The sequence below is a fragment of the Lynx rufus genome, unplaced genomic scaffold (assembly GCF_022079265.1).
Source record: "Lynx rufus isolate CCGP_SWC_20201006 ecotype Redwood Valley unplaced genomic scaffold, mLynRuf1.p SCAF_5, whole genome shotgun sequence".
NCBI lineage: Eukaryota > Metazoa > Chordata > Mammalia > Carnivora > Felidae > Lynx > Lynx rufus.
The window spans coordinates 16795840-16815643 of record NW_025814867.1 but is presented as its reverse complement, the minus strand read 5'-3'; the positions used below and the strand labels follow the sequence as shown (position 1 = coordinate 16815643).

Here is a 19804-nt window from a genome sequence, read left to right as displayed (position 1 = left end):
GTCTTGCCTGTGCATGATCCACCAGAGAAGCCTCGGCCCCCTCCTCTGCAGAATCGGATTTGCACGGTGCCCGCCTCACGGGATTGCTGGGAAGGCGAGTGAAACAGCTGCTCCAGAGCACCCAGTGCAGGTTCTGGCAGAGAGAGGTGCGAAATGGGCATGTCTCCTCTGGATCGGGTGATGAACGCCGTGTGGAAATAAGCTGCCCTCCGCGGGGCTCGTGAGGTTGAGCTGTGGAGATCTAAGGAGCCCTTAATCGACTCAGAAAAGTGGCCACTAACCGAAACATTAAACAAAGCTCCAAAAGACTCCCCAGGAAACGAGTGCTTTAGAAAAGGAAGGGTGTTGTAAGCGGTTCCGGCCATTTGCAGACTTGGCCTTCGTTCTAGAAAACTAACCCTGGGATCAGCCCAAGAAGCAGGACCTGACGCTCAGGAGATCAGCCTCCCCCCCCCCACCAGGAGAGACGCGTGGTGGGGGCAGTGGGGGGAGATGGGGGCATCTCGAGGCCCGAGTTCTAATCCCCACTCTGCCACCTCCCAGTTGTCTGACCTTGAACGAGCTCTTATCTTTTGTGAGCCTGTTTTCTGCCAGTAAACATACCTGCCCTGTCTGTATCACGTACACCGTGCTTTCATTTTCTGACACACATTGACTGTATCCCTCCTGTATTCGTCTCCTAGGGCCTCCATAACAAAGTACCACAAACTGGGTGGCTTAAGCCAACAGAAATTTATTGTCTCACAGCTCTGGAAGCTGGAAGTCCAATATTAAGATGTCAGAAGGGCCATGCTCTCTCTGGCGGCTCTAGGGAAGAATCCTTCCTTGCCTCTTACAGCTTCTGCTGTTGAGGGCAATCCTTGGCACTCCTCGGCTTGTAGAAGCATTACTCCAATCCTCTGTCTTCACGTCCGTGCACATCTATCTCTGTCCGCATTCCCCATTATCACTGGTCAGACTAGATTGAGTCTGACCCAGTGACCTCATTTTTAAGTTGATAACCTGCGTGGAGACCCCATTTCCAAATAAGGTCACATTCTGAAGTTACTGGTGTTAGGACCTCGACATATCTTTGCGGGGAGGGGGACACAATTCAACCCAAAACACCTGCTGAGTGCGGAATTGGAGCGCCTGGACATTCACCCTTCCGTGCGTTCTGCTCTTCTGTGAAGTCTGGCTGAAAATCAAATGTTGTCACATGTTTTGTGAGCTTTTAGAAACCTCTGGCAGTACACGTCACGAGTCTTTGGCTTTTAATGAAAAATGCCCTCTAGGCACTGTGCTACATTTCCCTGGATCTTACCGCGCGGTGGGGAAAGGAAAAGACATTTCCGGTCAAGGGAATAGCATGAGCAGGGCCAGTCGTTTGGCAAAGAGAGGACTGGATGCAGAGCCGAAGGAGATCGGTCAGGGCTAGCTGGCGGGGCCTTTGTGAGCTGCAATAAGGTATGTGAGCATTGGCAACAGAGAGCCCAGTGGGGTTTCTAGACAGGAGAAGCAAGCCAAGAGGGTGAGCCCTGGCTGTTCTGTGCCTGGCCGGAACGCTTTGGCAGGTAAGCAGGGCAGAGCTTTGGTTCATTCTCAGATGTGTGCCCGGAGTTCCAGAAGCCATGAGTGGCCTTTCAGAGTAGCTGACACCACCCCAAAAATCTAGCATCTCCTGGACGTCCTCTGGAACACTGATTCATACTCTGGTATATTCCAAAGGCTATACCCCGACACTCCGCCACGGTCCCCCCCGAATCTCTAAGATCACCAGCCGTGAAGGGGCTGCAGCCGTCCAGGGGCACCTCATGTGTTGGTCCCAGAATCTTAGGCAGGGAGGGTGCAGGAACACCCCTAAAACATTACCTTCAGGGATATCATGCTTGCTTCTAGGCAGACTTCCAAGAAACTCTTGGGGAGGTCCTGGGTTCGAGACCCTTGTTACTGCCCACGGCCCGTTACTCAGAGCCCTGGCTACCCAGGGGCTGGTCCCTGCCCTGGTTGTTGGTTGGCTGCCAAGCTGCCTCTCCCCACCTGTTGGAAGCGTCCGGGTCTAGAGAATGCGAAATGTGTGCTGAGGGCCTCTGTGCCTCCCTCCTCCCACTGACGGACACCCCCCAGCTGGTACATTCCTAAGGCCGTGTCGTCCTAGCGCCTAGATGCGTGTTTGCTGACCACAGAGAGATGCTGGCCTGGCACAGAATGCTGTCCTAATAACGATGCCACGGATCTTTCAGCCACCCGCTGGGAGCATCCAGCACCTCCAGCCAGGAGGGAGATGGCAAGTGCAGTAGCAGTCTCTAGAAGACAGCAAGGTCAGGCCAGGAGCAGAATACGAGGTGACCCCGGAGCGAGGGGGTGGGCAAAGTGGCGTGACGGCAGGGACTGCCAATACTGCCCCGTGAGGCCCCTGTGCCCTCCGCCTGATGGCTGGGCGCCTTGCACAAGTGACTTGACTTCTCTGGGCCTCCACCCCGGCCACATGGGACAAGAACAGCTCCCACCGGATGAGGGTGCGGGGAGGAGGAGAGGGAGCTGGTTGTGAAGCTCTGGGAACCGCACCTGCCTCTGGGGGCTGTTGGGTGCGACACTGGGCCATGTGCCTTGGAGTGTGGAAGACAGGAGCGTCCTGCAAATTCAGCTTGGGCATCAGCCTGTCCCGTGGTCGACGGGCAGATTCAGGCCTAGGGAAAGGGGGGGGGGCACCCTAGCAGACGTGCCCAGCGTTCCCTGGGAGACTTACCTGTTTATTATTTGGAAGAGTTTGCATCTCCTCCTTGGCTAAAAAAGGAGCAACACGCAGCCTGTCTGAGCCGCCTCAGTATCCGGGAGCTGCCACAAACAGGACTTTAAGTCACTGGTGATTCCGTCCCCGTTCATGGGTCTCGTTCTGCAAGCAGCGGCAATCGGGACAGGGATCCCTCTGCGTGACAAAAAAGGCCGTATAATTGGATTTCATGGCGGGGTTGGGCTTTGCTGCTGCTAAAGATGGCCCTAGGATGGCCCCTCCGTAGGGTCCCCGCCACACAGCATTCTGGGAAGGCAGGCTGGGGCTCCCACCTGGAGACGGGCTTCGCCCCACTGAGGAGGAGTGGGGGAGGGAGAGGGGGGACATGGGGGTCCGGGGGCGAGAGTTGGAGGAAGGCCTGCCTTCCCCCCTTGGTCTTGGCCGAGCTTCTCCTTAGCTGTTAGCAAGGGCCTCCCCCACCACCCCAGCTTCTCACTCTCTCCTTCTCCCCCCCCCGCCCCCCCCATTTCGGAAGTGCCGCGGAAAACCCACACTTCCCTCCGTGCTCCCCGTAACCGCCTTCCTTCCCGACTCAAACAAGCAGGGCTCTCCATTTGCTGCAGCTGGCAGATAATATATAAGCCATTTTAAACCTCATGCCTATGAATCGAGCAACCAGTATAATAAAACACCAGGTTATTTTGTGTTTTATTAACTGCCTCTTCCCTTCAGTTTGCATAATAGTGAGTTAGATTTACATGCCATTAAGACGGCGGTGCATTATTTTTAATAGAAGGTACGACAGGCTTCTCTCCCTCAGCCCAGAGTGTGGTGAAGTAAGCTCATATGATGCTGATGAAGGCTGCGTTCACACTCGCTGGGTCGGGGCAATGGCTTTTTTTCCAGATGGATACTCTGTTGTCAAATGATCGGCCGCCGCAAGCTCGCCTCTCTGTCCCTCTCTTCCGTGTCATCTTCCTACAAACGGGATAAACTGCCTATTAAATTTAATTACAGCCCGAATGGCCTCACGTCTTGCTCTTGTGTTCCCCTGAGTGTACTGTGCTCCACCAAGGTCCTTGAGGAAGGAATGAAATCAATCTGGAGGATGCGCGCCCACTTTCTGCCGGGGGGTGTTGTGGAAGGTAACGTTGGCGGCCACCTTTTGGAGGCCTTCTGAGGCGTCCCCACCCCCACCCCCAGCATTAAAAACGAAAGCTTGCTTTGTTGACGCTCTGGGCTGATTTTCACAGAGGTGAGGAACCCAAGATTGGGGTGCACGGCACCCTTCTCTGAACTGTTGACATTCGTCCGAGGCCTGAACGCCAGGCCCAGGGGGCCTCCCCGTCCATCAGGGTGGTTCAGTTCTGCGTCCGGAGGCAGCGGCGGCCTCGTGACCAGGCCTAGACCCCCGCCCGGAGAGCCCCATCCTCAGAATTCTGGTCTTCCCGAGACCTGAAACTAGCAAGGATTTGGGGGAACTTCATTCCTCGCTGGTTCATTTAACGCATACTTACTGAGCCTCTGTCTGCCGTGTACCGGGCAGTGCTGTAGACACTGAGGACAAAGCAGCGTGAAATGGGACAGGGAGACCCCACGTACGTAAGTGAAGGCCAGTGTGTCAGGAGACAAGCACAGTAAACTTCGAGCAGGGTGGGGGGCACGGAGTGCCAGGTGGGGGGGTCCTGTAGTTTTCGGTAGAGGAGGCCAGAGTGGGGCTCAAGAGAGAGTGACATATTTGATCAAATACTTGGAGGAAGGAGGGAGTGCATCATGTGGGTAGCTGAGGGAACAGCAGTCCAGGGGGATGGAACACCCAGTGCAAAGACCCAGAGGCAGGCATATGCCCACCTGTTCAGGGTAAGCAAGAGACCCGTGAGGCTGGGTGGAGTGAGCTGAAGAATAGTGGGAGGACGGGAGGTCGGAGAGCAGGGCCCGGATCTGGGGAGGCCTTGCAGGCCAGTGACATGACTTTGGCTCTTGGGATGAAACGATAAAGCAGTGGAGGTTCGGAGTAGTACACTGACTTGCTTTGACTTTTGTTTTCAAGGGATCCCTTGCATTCCTTTGATCAGAATAGACTATAAGGCAGCCAGAGTGGAATGAGGGAAGCCAGGGAGGAGGCTGTTGCAGTGATCCAGGCAGGAGATTCTGCTCTGGAGATTAGAGAAGGAAAAGTAGAAGAAAACCAACCAACCGCTTTCTTGGGTGTGTGTTAGCGCGGTCCTAAGCAGAAGCTGAGACCTTCAGTAATTTCCGGCAAATCCTTAGTGGCGTTCTGTTTCCTGTGTGTCCTCCGAGCATCCTCCTTACTGGCTAAACGAGGAAAGCCAGGTTGAGGCTCGTAACGGGCCATGGAGTGGGAACCAGTATGGGGACTTGGCTGGCCATGCTACCTCTGCTCCAGAGGACAGAGGAGAAGACGGTCATTGCCGTTGTCTGAACCCTCCGGCAGTGCCGTTGGCAGTTGGCACTGCTGAGGAAAGGGGTCCAACGCTGACCAAACCCCCCGGGACACACCAGGCACCGCCTGCACCTCCGGGACCCTGCGCGTCTCCCTGCAGCCTTGGAGGGCGGCTGTCCCTCCTTACCCCCGGGAAGACTGAGGCGTCGCTTCCGGAGGGCTCGCCTGTCGGGGATCAGGTAGACCTGGGAGCCACTTCCGGCCCCTCGTGGACAAGTTAGCTCTCCTCTCTGAAGGGGCTTTCCCTGTCTCAGGATGACGCGGAGAACAGCCAGCCCCTCCTTGGACGGTGACCGTGGGGTTGGGCGAGGTTCGGAGCCCGGGGCCTGCCTGGATGGCTCCTGCCGTGTGGCACGTCCCCAGAGCACCAGGCGCTTTCCCTGCCCCGCTGTCAGCTCCCCAGGGGAGGGTGCACGTCGGGTGTGCTCAGCAGTTACACCCCGGCCCCTGGCGGCCTGAAGGTGGATCAGGAAGCATTGGTGGAACAGAGGGTGGGAGCAAGAGAGGAAGTCGAATGCGTGAGTGAAGGAAGGAGTATTCGAATGGATGGAGGAATCCGGCCGGTAGGTGCCCGGAGTCGGACTGAAATCTAATCTTCCCGTAGGGGGATGAGAGGAGGGCTTCCCCCTGATTTCTTCTGCGGCTCCCCCAGGAACCTGGGCCTCGGGGTCCAGAATGAAAGCTGCTGGGGGGGTGAGAAGGCCGGTCCCTCCCAGAAGGAGCAGCTGTGCCCTCCTGGGGCTCCCCTCAGGGAGCTGTGTCCTAGCACCGAGCGAGCGTGTCCCGAGAGCCCAGCCTGGCGGTGGGACCCGGGGCGCCCGGGGAAGCGTGCATGTGACCGTCACAGCACTGACGTCCGCTAGAGAGTCTGTGCTCTGCTGTTGTCAGTGTAGCATTTTGTTTTAGTTCACACCGTCCCTTTCTTACCTCTTTATTACGAAAACCTGCGGACGCAATGCGGAAGTTGGAGAGACTCGAGTAACGAACGCTGTGATCACTCCCCAGCCTATCTTACTTCAACTCCCAGCCCTCATCACGCTGTCTCCCCGTTCTATGTTATCCAGAAGTCAGTTACGAATATGTTCTTTGGCCTGTGAATATGTTAATGTTCTCGGGGCGGGGGGGGGGCGGGGGAGAACTGCCACCAACAAAAGCGTAGCAGCCATGTTTTCACTACATGAAAGTAGCATCTCACACATCGCAAGTAGCATCTCATAGTGAGATCTCACATTCCCATTCTTGCGATGGGTGTCCGTGTTTTTAGCTTATTTGAATCAGAATTCAGCTAAGGCCTATACGTTACAATTGATAAGCCTCCTTGTTTGTTTTTTGTCTTTTGGGTTTTTTTTAGTCCCCTCCTGTGCCTCTGTCGCTACTAGCCCCTGGACACCAGTGGTCTTCTCTCTCCCTTATAGTGCTGCTGTTCTCAGAATGTCCTGCAAGTGCACTCCTTCTGCGTGCAGGTTTTTGTATCTGCCTTCTTCACCTGGCCTGTTGCTTCTGAGGCTCATCTGTGCTTGCGGGCCTTGTGGGTGCTCCCTTTGTTGTTCCCGCAGGCCAGAGCGGGTGTGCCGTGATTTGCCCATTTGCCGGTCCATCGGCGCCTCAGTCGCGTTGCTTCTAGTCTGCAGCTTTCTCTTTCCGTTTCTTTTGATCCCCTTGCAATGTATTTGTTGAAGAAACCAATTCGTTGCTTTGACAGAGTCTCTAGCATTCTGGGTGGTGACGGTCGCATCCCACATAGCGGAACTTAGCACATTCCTCTGCCTCCTGGGTTTCCTGCAGTTCCGTGGAGAGGTCCACTCGGGTGCTGGCGTGACTGTTTCATAGATGGCGGGTGTGTGATTCCATGACGGATTGCCTCTTTGGTCAATGCCTCAAGCCCGTAATTCATCAGGGTTCTGAAACGGTGAATCTTTATTCCATCATTCCTTCACTTCTTAGCTCATTCCTAATTCACTTCACTTATTTTTTCATTTCTGTATCTGTCATTTGATGATCCGTTGGGGCAGGGATACGGTATTGAGCATTTGAAAAAGAATCCTAGCCAAACGCAGCCACCCCAACAGGAAGCTCCCTGGTCAAGACTGAAACATCAGTGCACTAATCGGAGATATGCTGCGTTCCTTGCCTTCTGTTGAGCTTTCCAGAAACTCCCCTGACAGTGTTTTTTCCTTCCCTCTTAGAACTCCAGTGCTGACCATCGAGTCCGACTGGACCTGGGCCTCTGGGACAAATTCAGTGAATTGGCCACCAAGTGCATTATTAAGATTGTGGAGTTTGCTAAACGTCTGCCCGGCTTCACCGGCTTGACCATTGCAGACCAAATCACCCTGCTGAAGGCCGCCTGCCTGGACATTCTGGTATGTGCCCTTCTGAACTCTTAGGGGGGGGGTTGGGTGGGGGGAGGAGGGGACAGCGATGCTTTGAAGACCTGCAGAGGCTTTGGTTCTCCAGCCTCTCCTCCTGCCACTCCCATTGCACACTGAGCCCCGTCCTTCCTACCTGAATCTCAGTTCCACTCCTGAAAGCTCAGAGACCCCCTCCCCTCCCCAGAGTTGGGCAGAACCTCCTACCTTCTCGACCCTGGTGTGGGAACCCCCACTGCACGATCTTGGGGAAGGACCCAGCCTGGCTCGGTCACAGGCTTGCTTGCTCCCCCAAAGCCCCTTCCGTGGGCCAGTCCTATAGATCTTTCAAAGGCCGTCAAACTTCTCGAAGCCAGAGCGACAGGAGGTGGCACATAGCACCCTAGTTCTACCCTCTGATCTTAAACCACCTGTCAGTGGCCTTGGGAAAATCCCTTCCTTCCATAGGCCTCAGTGTCCCCATCTGTGCAAAGGGAATGGATTCCTGGTGCCTCTCTCCCTCTGCCGTTCTCACACCGTAGCTTCTAGGGCCCTAGAGAGGGTAATGACGACTGTCATACCTTGTCCCTTGTGGGTCTCCTGGCTGGATACCTACCCTCTCTCTTCCTGATAGGGGCATCAAGGATGATATGATTCATTCTGGCTGGGTTGGTTTTCTTGGGCAGGGAAGCAGCTCTCATTGGAGGGGACGGGGGTCTGTCCCGCCTGCGGGGGGTAGTATAGGCTGATGGGCCTCTGGAGGAAGTGGGAGGGGAAGCTGGCCTGCGGGGATGCTTCAGAAAATAGAGAAAGTAAAATTAGCTTTCGAAGTGCTTTAAAAGCATAGATTTTTCTTTTTATTACATCTTTCATAGCTTTGGGTATAAACAGTTCTGCAAAGCAAATATAGTTACTCACTGTAATTAAACACACAGTCTTGCTCAGGAGGAGAGAAGACCTCCGTGTGAGGCAGTCGTGCAGGAAGCACGAATGTTTATGTGTCTTTCCACTTACTGGTTGGATCTTAGGAGGAGTGGTAATGATTACTCGATAAGCTACAAGTTCCAGGGATCCTGAGAGTATATGTGGTATCTTTTCATCTTATAGCGTCAGAGGGTCTGGGACGAACGTAGGGACGTTCAGGAAAAAATGAAACATCAGAGCAGCGTTCACCTGTCACCTACCCACACCCCACAGAGTCTGCAAACCTCAGCTCCTTGGAGCCTCACACACCTCAGTGAGCCTGGCTGGGGATGGCGATTCATCCCATTTTACAGATAAGGAGCTGGAGACTAGGTGAGTCACCAGGGTCAGGTGATTGCTGGAACCACACCCAAGACCCACATCTTTGGACTCCAAAGCCATGAGAGGATTAGAAGCATAGACAGGGAGTGGTGTTAGGCGGGCCCTGGGCAGAGAACCAGCCAGACCACCAGGGAATAGCAGAAGCCACTTGAGCAAATCAGTAACGAGGTTAGTAAGGAGCTACTGGAATAGTTAACAACAAAGCCTGGGCTTTCTTATCCTTTCCTCACGAGTGCTTAAAGTGTAGCTCTCAGGAGAATGTCACCTAAGCCTCAGGACACCCCCGCGATATTAGTAGAGACTGGAGTCACCAGCGCATGGGGAGAGGTGCCCCAGGGGCCTCGAGTCGCCGAGGGACCTGTGAGGTGGCATGCAGCAGGTCGGTGTCTGCACCAGGGCATGTGGTGCAATTCTGACTCCCTGCATCACACGGCCACCCAGCAGGGCCCGGAGCCTTCCTGATGCTTGGGCTCTGACTTCGGTTCTTTGCTTGTTTCTCAGTCCTCCTCTTGTCTGGCTGCCAGGTGGTGACGGTCTGTGGTTCCTTCAACTCTAGCCCTTTGGGAAAGAAGGAATGAGAAGGATACTTTGAGATCCTCCAGTGGAGCATTTGTTTCTACAACACCCTATGCCTAATGGTTCACGGTGCTTAGATCCCTCGTTAAAATCCCTATCCAACCTCCCGTGGCCATCTTCCCACATCCCACCTTTACAATGAAAACTAAGCACTCCTCTGGTTTGCCTGTAGATCCAAGAATCGGCCCTTAGCCCCTTGGTGGAAACAGGTAGAACAGGAACCAGTTCCTTTTTTTTTTTTTTTAAGTTTATTTATTTTGAGAGAGAGAGAGAGCAAGCACGAGCGTGAGTGGGGGAGGGGCAGAGGGAGGGGAGAGAGAGAGAGAGAGAGAGAGAGAGAGAGAGAGAGAGAGAGAATCCCAAGCAGGCTCCACACTGTCAACAGAGCCTGATGTGGGGCTCGAACCCATGAACTATGAGATCATGACCTGAGCCGAAATCAAGAGTTGGATGTTCAACCAACTGAGCCGCCCAGGCTCCCCCAGGAACTAATTTCGATGACCTTCGTCAAGTTATTTAACCTCTCCCAGCCTCCATTTACCTAGCAGTACAAATCAATAAGGTGTTAACTAAAATAAAAGTAATTCTTTACATGGGCTTAAGTACAGACATGAATAGAAATGTGGAACATGTAGTAGATCCTCGGTTGGTGGCGTTGAAATCAGGGACAAAGCTGTCATAAGCACATGGGGGCAATTTCAGCCCCTGTGGCCACGAGTCCAGGAAACTGTCAACCACTCCTTCCTGGCTCCACAGGCTTGAGGGGGGTTGGGGTTGGCACAGAGCAGCCACGGGAGGAGAAAACTCTACCCGGGGAAGGGGCAGAGACCTCCAGTCATATGAGATGAAGCAGAAGGGGTACTTATTTGGCCCCGGACAAGAGCTCATTTCCAAGAATTTGTAGCAAAGGCAATTAATCACGAGAGCCTGAAAAATGCACAACTTCAAAGAGCATCTTTCGGATGAGAATCTTCTCAACTAGCTGAGCCATTTAGAAGAATCTTCTTATCTAAGCCATTGATGTCTGGAGAGAGTGAGACAGAAAGACCAGGAGGACACACAGACAGAGACAGGCTGAAGCTGTTGTCAGCCCCTAGAAAGGAAAGTCACGGTTGTCCCGACGCTGTCACGGCCACCAGCGCATCGTGTTGTGTTTGGTCCGAGACGGGCCTCTGTGTCTGAGCGCGGGGCCGCCTGCCGGGGCCGGCGCTGTGCTGGGAAATCACAGGCCGCGCGGGACGTGGTTTGCTTTACAGTCACGAGGTGGGAGCCCCTCAGGAAGGAGGTCCAAGGACAAAGAGTGCCCGAAGCCTGTCCGGCCTGCGCCCCCTGCCACACTGCCCTCTAGAGGGATTTCCTGTCCCAGCGTCCGCCTGCTGGGGGGACCCTTTGCTGTGGGGACCACAGCCAGGCTTCCCTCAGGGCTGGAGCCCTGCTCTGAGCCTCCTGATTTCCCACAGGGGTCAAGAAGCCGAAAAGTCTCTCCTAAGATGGGCCAAACTTCGAAACCCTTGTGGATAGAAGTTTACCTTCCTTTTCTCGCCCCAGAGTTGTGGCATTCTAAGTTTGTGTTCAGGACGAGAAAGGGAGGCCCCGGAGGAGTCCCCTCGCCTGAGTTCTTGCTCACGTTTTCCTTCTTGCTCACTCTCCTTTATCTTTCCTGTCCTGTTTCTTCTCCTCCTCCCTCTAAACTGCCTCTTCTCTGCGGGTAATTGGGGTCAAGTCTCTGTCAACCTAAAAATCGTAAGAAACAACCTTTGAGGCCATCTGGCCTTCAGGTTGCTCGCCCCTGCTCCTCCCGGCTGACCTCCTTCCCTCTCTCCCTTTTACAGATACTCACTGAGGCCCTGCTGTGTGCCAGGCAGTGTTCTAGGCTCGATGCCACAGCAGTGAACAGGACAGACAAAAATCCCTCCCCTCATGGAGCTGACCTTCTGTTGGGAGTAGACAGACAGTAAATGAATAGGCAGGGTCTTACGGGGCCACAGAGAAAAACAGGAGCAGGATCGAGGCCAGGAACGTGTCTGCGGTGGACCGGGCTTGATTTCTGTGGTGTGGTTAGGGAAGAAGATGACCCTTAACGAAGGGATAGAAAGAGCCGGAACAGTAAAAGACACCAGTCAGAGACATGTGCAAGTGAGGGGTCCTGGGGAGTGTAGTTGAAAGGCCCTGGGGCGGGGAGGCCCTGGCAAGCTGAGGAGCGGTGAGGAGGTGAATGTGCCGGGAGGTGAGCGACAGGGCCGGGCCTGAGAGGAAGCGAGCACAAGATGGCCAGTACGTTTTCATCCTCGCTGTTAGGAGTCACCACCAGCTTTGGCTGAGGTGTGCCACCGTCCAGCTCTTGTTTCCACCCTTCACTGGTCTCTTCGTGCAGCGCGAGGGAAGAAGTCACACACACAGTTGTCGGGCACTTCCTGTGTGATGGACCTACCTGGGGGATTTGATGGCGGGGAGGAGAGGCGAGCCCTTGCCCTTCCAGAGTTCGTGGTCTGGCCCTGCCACCCTCCCTGGGGAGCTCCCGCCTTTACTACAGACTCGTCTCCCAGGCGCCAACATGGCCCCACAGCCACCCAGCTCCCCCTCGGCCTGCCCCAGCTGCTGACGGTAGTAGTTACAAGTGTGGGCTCTGAAGCCAGTCTGCCCGGGTTCCGAATCTGGGGCTGCTGCTTATCTGCTGTGTGACCTTGGGAAAACCACTCCCCGTCTCTGAGCCTCGGGCGATAGAATAGAAGCTGCCTTTTAGGGACTGGAGAGAATGAAATAAGGGACTTGGACAGTGTCTGGAACACCGTAGGCTTCAGTCGCCTCACACTGTATTGAGCCTCACTGCACCCTCCGGGGGATTTTTGGTCTCATCTCCAGTTTGCAGATGAGGCAGCCATAGCTCAAGTGGAAGCCGGAGGCCCGTAGGGCCCCGGCAGGCGTTCCTTCTCTCTAGATACTGTCCCGCCACTTTCTTCTTGGCCAGCCCCTCCGCTCAGCCCAGATGCCCCCTCCTCAGAAAAGGTTTTCCTGACCAGCCGCCCAGTTCCTACCCGCTCCCCACAGGTCTCTCTCGTAATTAGAGGCGTGTTCCGCAGCGTCTTGTACGCCTGCTTGTCGGCTCGGGGAGGGCGGGGACCGCGTTGGGGTTGGTCCCTGGAGCAGGCTTTCAGGCACACTGGACGCATTCGTTGAGGACTCGGGAAGGAACGGGTGTGCAGATGAATTAGAGATCACAGTGGGAATCCCGGAATCCGTGGGTCAGCTCCAGTGTGCGGTCTTCCCCTGACAGTCACGCGGGGCCTTCCTGGCTCCTGCCGCCCGCGGCTCTCTCCGCCCTGAGGGGACACTCCCACGCCAGCGGCAGGAGCGCCTTGCTCTGGTGCTCAAAACACAATCTGTGGCTCCTGGGGTCCTGGGGACCATGTGGCTACACAGCCACGGAGGGCCATTCCCACGTGAATCTGTCCTTCTCCCTTCCAGGGGCTCAGTAGAGACAGGACCCAGCCCGAAGAGCGGCAGGCTCTGGCCTCGGAGCCCACAGCCTGGGTTCAGGCTTCAGCACTGCCTCGGGCCACCGGTGCCATCGGGACGAGGCCCCGCGTCTCTCTGACACCCAGCTTTGTCACCCGTGGGTCCAGAGCCCTGGCCCCGACCGTCACCAGAAGTCCCCGCGAGGCAGTCAGCGTGGTGGTTAAGGGGGCCGGCTATGGAGCCAGTCCCCCTGGGTTCAAATCCCAGCTCTGCCCTATAGAAGCTTCGTGAAGTGGAGCAGTCATGTGACCTCTCTAAGCCTCCGTTATCTGCTCGGTGAAAGGGGCAGAATGGCGGCTCCTCCCTCGTAAAGCTGTTCGGATAATTAATTAGGTTAATGCATGTGAAACACTTAGTACCTGGCACACAGTAAGGGCTCCTTTAAATTAGCATCCTTTAAATTAGATGGTAGCGAACTTGTATTGTGAGCTGTTGACACACCAGGACATATGTGTATACACACACACCCAAGCTCGAGCTGTGCCGCCTGGTTCGGCAGCCACAAGCCACCTGTGGCTGCTGAGTGCCTGAAATGTGGCTGAAGAGCTGTCATTACGAAATAGACACTCAATTTCAAGCACTCAGTATTTAAAAATGTAAACCACCTCCTTGATGATGTTTTATATTGATTACACGTTCATACAAATATTTTGAATATATCCGGCGACACAGAATATCGTATCAAATTTAATCCCTCGTGTCTCTCTTGACGCGTTAACGCAACGGCTCCTCGCGTGCCGGTCTCAGAAAGGCAGGCTGGTGGCAGGTCTCGCCGGGGAAAACATTTTGTCCCGATGAGCTCATCATAATAGGTGCTATGTAGTGCCAGGGAAGGCGGCCTCACAAAGCTGTGTGTGTGTTACTGTTGTTGTTATTGTCACTACTTCAACATTCCCACAAGCGCTGGAGGAGAGTCAGATCCGATCAGGATCTGCCCACCAGTTGCCAAATACAATTAGTGCACAGACCGAGATGTGTGAGCAATTTGAGCTTTTCTCCTTTGCCTGGAAACTCAGAAGTCGCTGGCTGCCCCCCTCGGGGGGTTACAAGGTGGGAGAGATTCCAAGGAGGGAGTCCACTTTGTTAATAATTGAACAGATATTCATTAGCCACCTGCTGTGTGGACAACACTGCCCTAGATGCTAAAGATACAGCAGGGAGCAGGTCAGATAAAGAGCCAGCCTCCTTCTAGGAGCTCATCTTCTACAGGGCCAGTGGTCAGCAAGCTCAGAGAGTGACGGTGCTGCGGGGAAAAGAAAGCAGGGCGATGGGGCAGACTGGAATACTACCCGGCAAGGAAAAAGAACCGGGGCTTTATGCGCTACGGCGGTGAACGTCAGAGATGCTATGGACTAATAAGTAAAGGCCAACACAAGAGAGACTATAGTGTAGGATCCCCTTTATGTAAAGTTCAAGAACAGGCAAACGCGATCTGCGGGAATCGGGGTCCAAATAATGGTTACTTGGGGGAGGGGATTGGATCAGGAGGGGCCAAGGGAGCCTGTAGGAGCTGGAACTCTTTGTGTCTTGATCTGGGTGGGTTCACCCTTAGGGGAAAATACATGCAGCTCTACCTGTGAGCTGTGTGCACACTCAAGGCCAGCACGTTATGCTCATTATCTACGGCTGTACGTCAAGTTGCCACAAAACTTAGCAGCAATAAACAATGAGCGTTATTATCTCACGGGGTCCCTGTGAGTTAGGAACAGACTCAGCTGGGTGCCTCTGGATCAGGGTCTTTCATAAAGTTGCAGAAGGGCTGCCGGGGCAGTGGGGGGGCGGCTCCTCACAGCTACCTGGCAAGATAGTGCTGGTTATTGCCAGGAGAGCTCGGTTCCCTCCCGCATGGACCTTTCCATGGGGCTGCCATAGTGTCCTCATGACGTGTCAACCAGCTTTCCCCAAAATGAGATTGAAGAGAGCAGTCAGGGAGGAGTCCACGGTGCCTCGCCTCCTAGGACTTACTCTCCAGAGTCCTACCCGTTGCTTCTAGTGGATTCTATGTTAGCACCAAGTCACTGGGTCCTGCCCACACTCAAGGGGCAGAGGAATGAAGCTTTACTCCTTAAAAGGAGTAGTAGCAAAGAATTTGTGGGCATATATTAAAACCACTGCACATGCTATACCCCAGTTTTAAAACAATTTTATATTTCAAATAAAAGGGGTGATATGATAGAAAGTAATAGGTTTTAGGAAGTGTGTTCCCTGTGCATCCTGAGGAGGTGACGGTTGAACTGAGCTCTGAGTAGGGAGAATCATGAAGACCAAGGGAAAGGCATCAAAGGCAGAGGGAACAGCAAACGCATATGCTTTGCTGCGACACTGAGTTGCTAGAGATTCAGAAAGACCAATATGGCCAATATGGCGAGGGGAAAAATGGGCGGGGGCGGGATAGACAGAGGTCACGGACGCTGCTGCGGGAAGAAGTGTGAACGTCCTGGGTCTAAAACGGCGCAAAGCCATTGGAGGGAACTTAGCAAGGGCGAGGCCCCTCTGGTGAACGTTTTGGACCCTGTGCTGTGGCTGTAGGAATGGGAGTGGAGGCCATCCCCGGAGGAGAGGCGATGGCGGTTTGGATTAGAGCAGTCACAGGGACGAGGGGAGAAGGGTGTCGACTGGTCCCTCCTCTGTCCCTGGGATCCCACGTGCTCAGATCTTGCCACAGCTCCAATCTCTGGCAGTCTGCTCCCCGGGGGCACCCAAAAGGCAGTGGAGCGATACTCCGTTGTCCTTGCTGAAGGCAGGAAGGCTGCAGTCTCAGGTTTGGCCCTCAGCAGAGCTCTGTGCTGCCCGACAGGGCTCTCCTTAGGGGAGTCAGCCTCGCCCGGGCTAATTTTACCCACCTCGTGGGACTTGCGTGCTCCTCTTTCAGATGAAATACCCTCATTTCAAACAAAGGGCGTTTTTTAATACCGGTGAAGCACTTGGTAGTTGCCACTGGCATTTGACTTGAACAAAGTGAAAGTCCTTGGTTTGTGCCCAGAGGCGGGCCTGGCCGGAAGCCGTGAGGAAGATGCCCGCTGCCCACTGGGCCCAGCCGGGGCAGGGTGGGCGTGGCGTTCCTCCTGATAAAAGAAGACGTTGACCGTTCTCCCATCTCAGGCCATGTGCCTTCGTCTCCGGACAGCCCGTTGATACTTGCTTCTGGTTTTGAACTTTTCTAGAGAGAGAAAGGCAACAGAACATAAACGCTTCATGAGAATCCAAACACTTTCCAACTCCTGAGGAGGGACCCCCTTCAGAATAGGAGAGTCTGTGCACTGCAGTTTGGATTTGGATTTCCAAGTGAGCTGTTGACAGCTTGCAAACGCCTAAATCTTGGTCTTCTGTTCCTTTCCAGCAAACCCTGGTTTCTTTCATTATTGCAGGGACAGATCTAGAGCATTCACTTCTTGGCAGCGTGCTACGGCTGCAAAGACTTCTTTAGTACCTCCTTGATTCCAAACTGGAAAAGCGCCTGGAGATTTTGAGCCCATACGTACTGAGCCTACTCGACTCTGCCCATCGCACGATACCTCCCTACGCAGGCACATTTCCTCGTGATCCTCCAGGTGGTTGAAGGGAACATGGGCTGGGGGCTAGGAGTCCTGTGGTCTGCCCTGGCACCGTTGCTTGCGTGACCTTGGGCACTGTACTTCCCCCCCCCCCCGCCCTGCCCCCCGCCAAAGGCTTTCAGGGGAACTCAGGTGGACAAGTAACTCTTGGTTCCTTTGCTGCTCTGACTCTGGCAATGGCTTCATAGCCCATCAGCTACCAAGATGAAGTGCAACAGGTCAGCCGATCAGGGACCCAGAGGAAATGGCTCAGAGAGGCCCCTGGGCAAATACCTGAGAGGCAGAAACAGCCACCCATCCAGAGAAGAGGAATCTTTGTAATGGTTTAGTGACCACTCACATTCAGATGCTTTCCAGTTCACGGTGCCGCTTGGTCACAGAATAGGAATATTAAGTTTGAGGTTGTGCCCCTCCCGCCTCAAGTTTGTAAAATTTTCCGTTTCCAGACCACAGGCCGTGCGCTCCCGTATACCGGTAGGTCACCATGGATAACTGTTCAGGTTGTACACGGTGCAAAGGCACCCAGCTAAGAAGGCAAATGAGGCTCATATCCAGATTAACGCCAGGCCAGAGGTCATCTCACCTTAGGCGGCTGGAGCGGATAGCGGCCTGCGGAGGAACGAGGCAGCTGTGAAGCAGAGGCTAAGAGCATAGCGGAGTGCTTAAGTGCTGGAGACAGGTCGCCTGAAGCGAGTCATGCCATCTTGTAGTTAGGCACCCAAGGACAAGCTGTTAATTCGCATTGGTTTCCCCGTCTGTAAAATGGGATAACAATAGTCCTAACTCCTGGGTTGATACAAGAATTAAACAATATGTTAAAAGTTAGCGTGGTACCTGGCACGTAGTCGCTGATCAATAAAAACATTAGCTACTATAAGTTGGAGGCGGGAGTGCTAATCATTCACCGTTCTCCTCTCAGGAGATGTCCTGACCAAGAGTCGGACGTTTTTTTAATCCACGAGCATCCCATGCCCTCACTTTATGGGGCGGGACATCCTCATGCTCCTGCCCAAGTCCGAGTCCTGCATGTAAGAGGAGGGCTGGCTCCTGGCCCAGTCTTCTTGGAGGTTCAGGGAACACCAGAGCAAGGACCCAAGAACATGCGACCTTTCCAGTGTGACCGCCCTGCCCCCTGGCTAACTGTGCTCCAGTGGCTATGAGGCCTTTGCGGTCACTTAGCCAGTCAGGATGGTCCTCTGCACGGGAGCTGTCCTTACCCCCCAACCCCCCAGCACTTGCCTTCAAGATAAAAGATTTGACCTAGTTCCTGCTTTAGGAGTCTTGGTGAGAATATGGAGAGTGGGGAGGGCTGTACGTCTGGGACTTCCCTGCCAGCTGGGAGTCCTGTGGCTTCGTCCGAGAGCCACCCCCTCTGCACGTGGCCGCATCACAGGAAGATGGCAGACCCTTCTGGTCACATCTGTCCTCTCGGTTGACACTGAAGTTCATGGTGACCACACCCAAACTGAGCACCAACATCTGGGAAAAAACACTCAGCTCCATCCACCTACTGGGTTCTTCACTCCTGTCCAGGTGGAATAAATTTGTCTCTGTGCTTCGTGAAGCTCTGAGACTTTTTTAGATGAAAAAGTCAAATGTGGAAACCTGGTTGGCAGAAAGGTCCCTCACAGTTGTTGGTGCAGAAATATGCTTCTGGGTGGCTGAGTGTTCCAGAATGCACGGAGCGTCTTGCCCACAGTGAGGACTGACAGGGCAGCAGGAACACCAGAAAGGTGTTTTGGAGTTCACCATGCTGAGCGAGGCCCGAAGGCCCCGAGCCCGGAGCAGGCAACTTCCCAGTAGCAGGTCTGCTGGGGTGGCGGCAGAGTTTCCTATCAAGGCCGTGCGAGGTGGCATTGCGAGACTGTGGCATCGTGACCAAGGTTGCTTACCTAGGATCCCAGCCATATTTCTGAGCTTAGTTGAAATGTTGCCTCTTCTGGGTGTGTGCGCCCTGGACTCGCTCCCACCGGTGTCAGAGGACGTCCGAACGCCCAACTGCCTTCCCGGTTCCACCCCTGCTCGTACTCTCCTTGTCTGTGGAGCTGCGTGACCAGAGGCATCACGGAAGAGGGGGCCTCACCTGGGTTTGAATCCAGTGCAGCCACATGTTAATTGTGTGACACTGGCCATACGGCTTCACCTTTCTGAGCTTTAGCCCCTTATCTGTAAAATAGGAATAATACTCACTCTAGGGCATTGTTTGAAAGATTGAACGTAGGGCATGAGAACATTTGACATGTACTAGGCATTTAATGGTACATATTGCCTTTTTTTTTTTTTTTTTTTTTTTTTTGTAGACTGTAAGCTCTTTAAAAAAAAAATCTTGTTCTTCTTATCCCCAGCACCTGGCACAGTGCCTGGGACATAAGTAGGTACTCAGTAAATGTTTATTCAAGTCAAATGAATTATTTTTAGCACAAGTGGTTCTCAAAATTTCTTTTGTCCTTTTATTGTTCCCTAAATAACGTTAACCCATGTTTTGACTTCTGTTCTTTTAATGAAAGAGCTGCAGAAGACATCACACATCCCAAAGCGGGACCGTGTGCGTGTGATGCAAGAGGTCTTTGGAAATCTACGTGCCTAGATCTGGTCGATGCTGTAAGAACAAGCTGGCTTTGATGACCCATCAAATATGCTTTTTTTTTTTTTCCTTCCAGATTCTTAGAATTTGCACCAGGTATACCCCAGAACAAGACACCATGACTTTTTCAGATGGCCTTACCCTAAATCGAACTCAGATGCACAATGCTGGATTCGGTCCTCTGACTGACCTTGTGTTCACCTTTGCCAACCAGCTCCTGCCTTTGGAAATGGATGACACAGAAACAGGCCTTCTTAGTGCCATCTGCTTAATCTGTGGAGGTACCAACTACCTAGAAAACCCTCATGAGATTCCATGAAGAACAACTTGCACTTGTCATTTATGGGAAATTCCCATCTCCATTCCAGAGTTATTTTGCATGGAAAAAGACACGTGAATAAATAGCCAGGCATGCATGCTTGGGGTCCGTTGCATTTTTCCATATGGTTATAAATTAAATAAAGGTACTTGGGATCCTGTTGCTCTGAAATACCACAGTGCTATTTCTCCAGTTGCCACAGGTATTATTTCAAAGGTAGGATCAGACTGTTGTAAAATAAATTGCCCAGGGACATTTTAATGATAATGCTAGGGACTTGATTGTGCTGTTTGCTACTTTAGTGGCTGGGACTACAATTCATTGGTTTGTCTCCCCCAACCCACCCCCACCCCAACGCCCAGACCTTGAAGGACCAGGATAAAATATGGCTTTCTGCTCTGTACTGACCCCTACTGGCTCACAGG

General features: G+C 53.6%; 1 protein-coding gene across 4 annotated transcripts in view; it reads left to right on the top strand.

Moving 5' to 3' along the window:
* Positions 1–19804, top strand: part of RARB (retinoic acid receptor beta) — a 405968-nt gene that overhangs the window by 383889 nt on the left and 2275 nt on the right. For 3 of the 4 annotated variants that reach the window (XM_047100373.1, XM_047100372.1, XM_047100374.1), the window contains 2 exons: positions 7364–7540; positions 19137–19341. In XM_047100373.1, the coding sequence (XP_046956329.1) occupies positions 7364–7540; positions 19137–19341 (382 nt within the window). The remainder of the gene's footprint in view (positions 1–7363; positions 7541–19136; positions 19342–19804) is intronic. The other variant, XM_047100375.1, reaches the window with a different exon arrangement.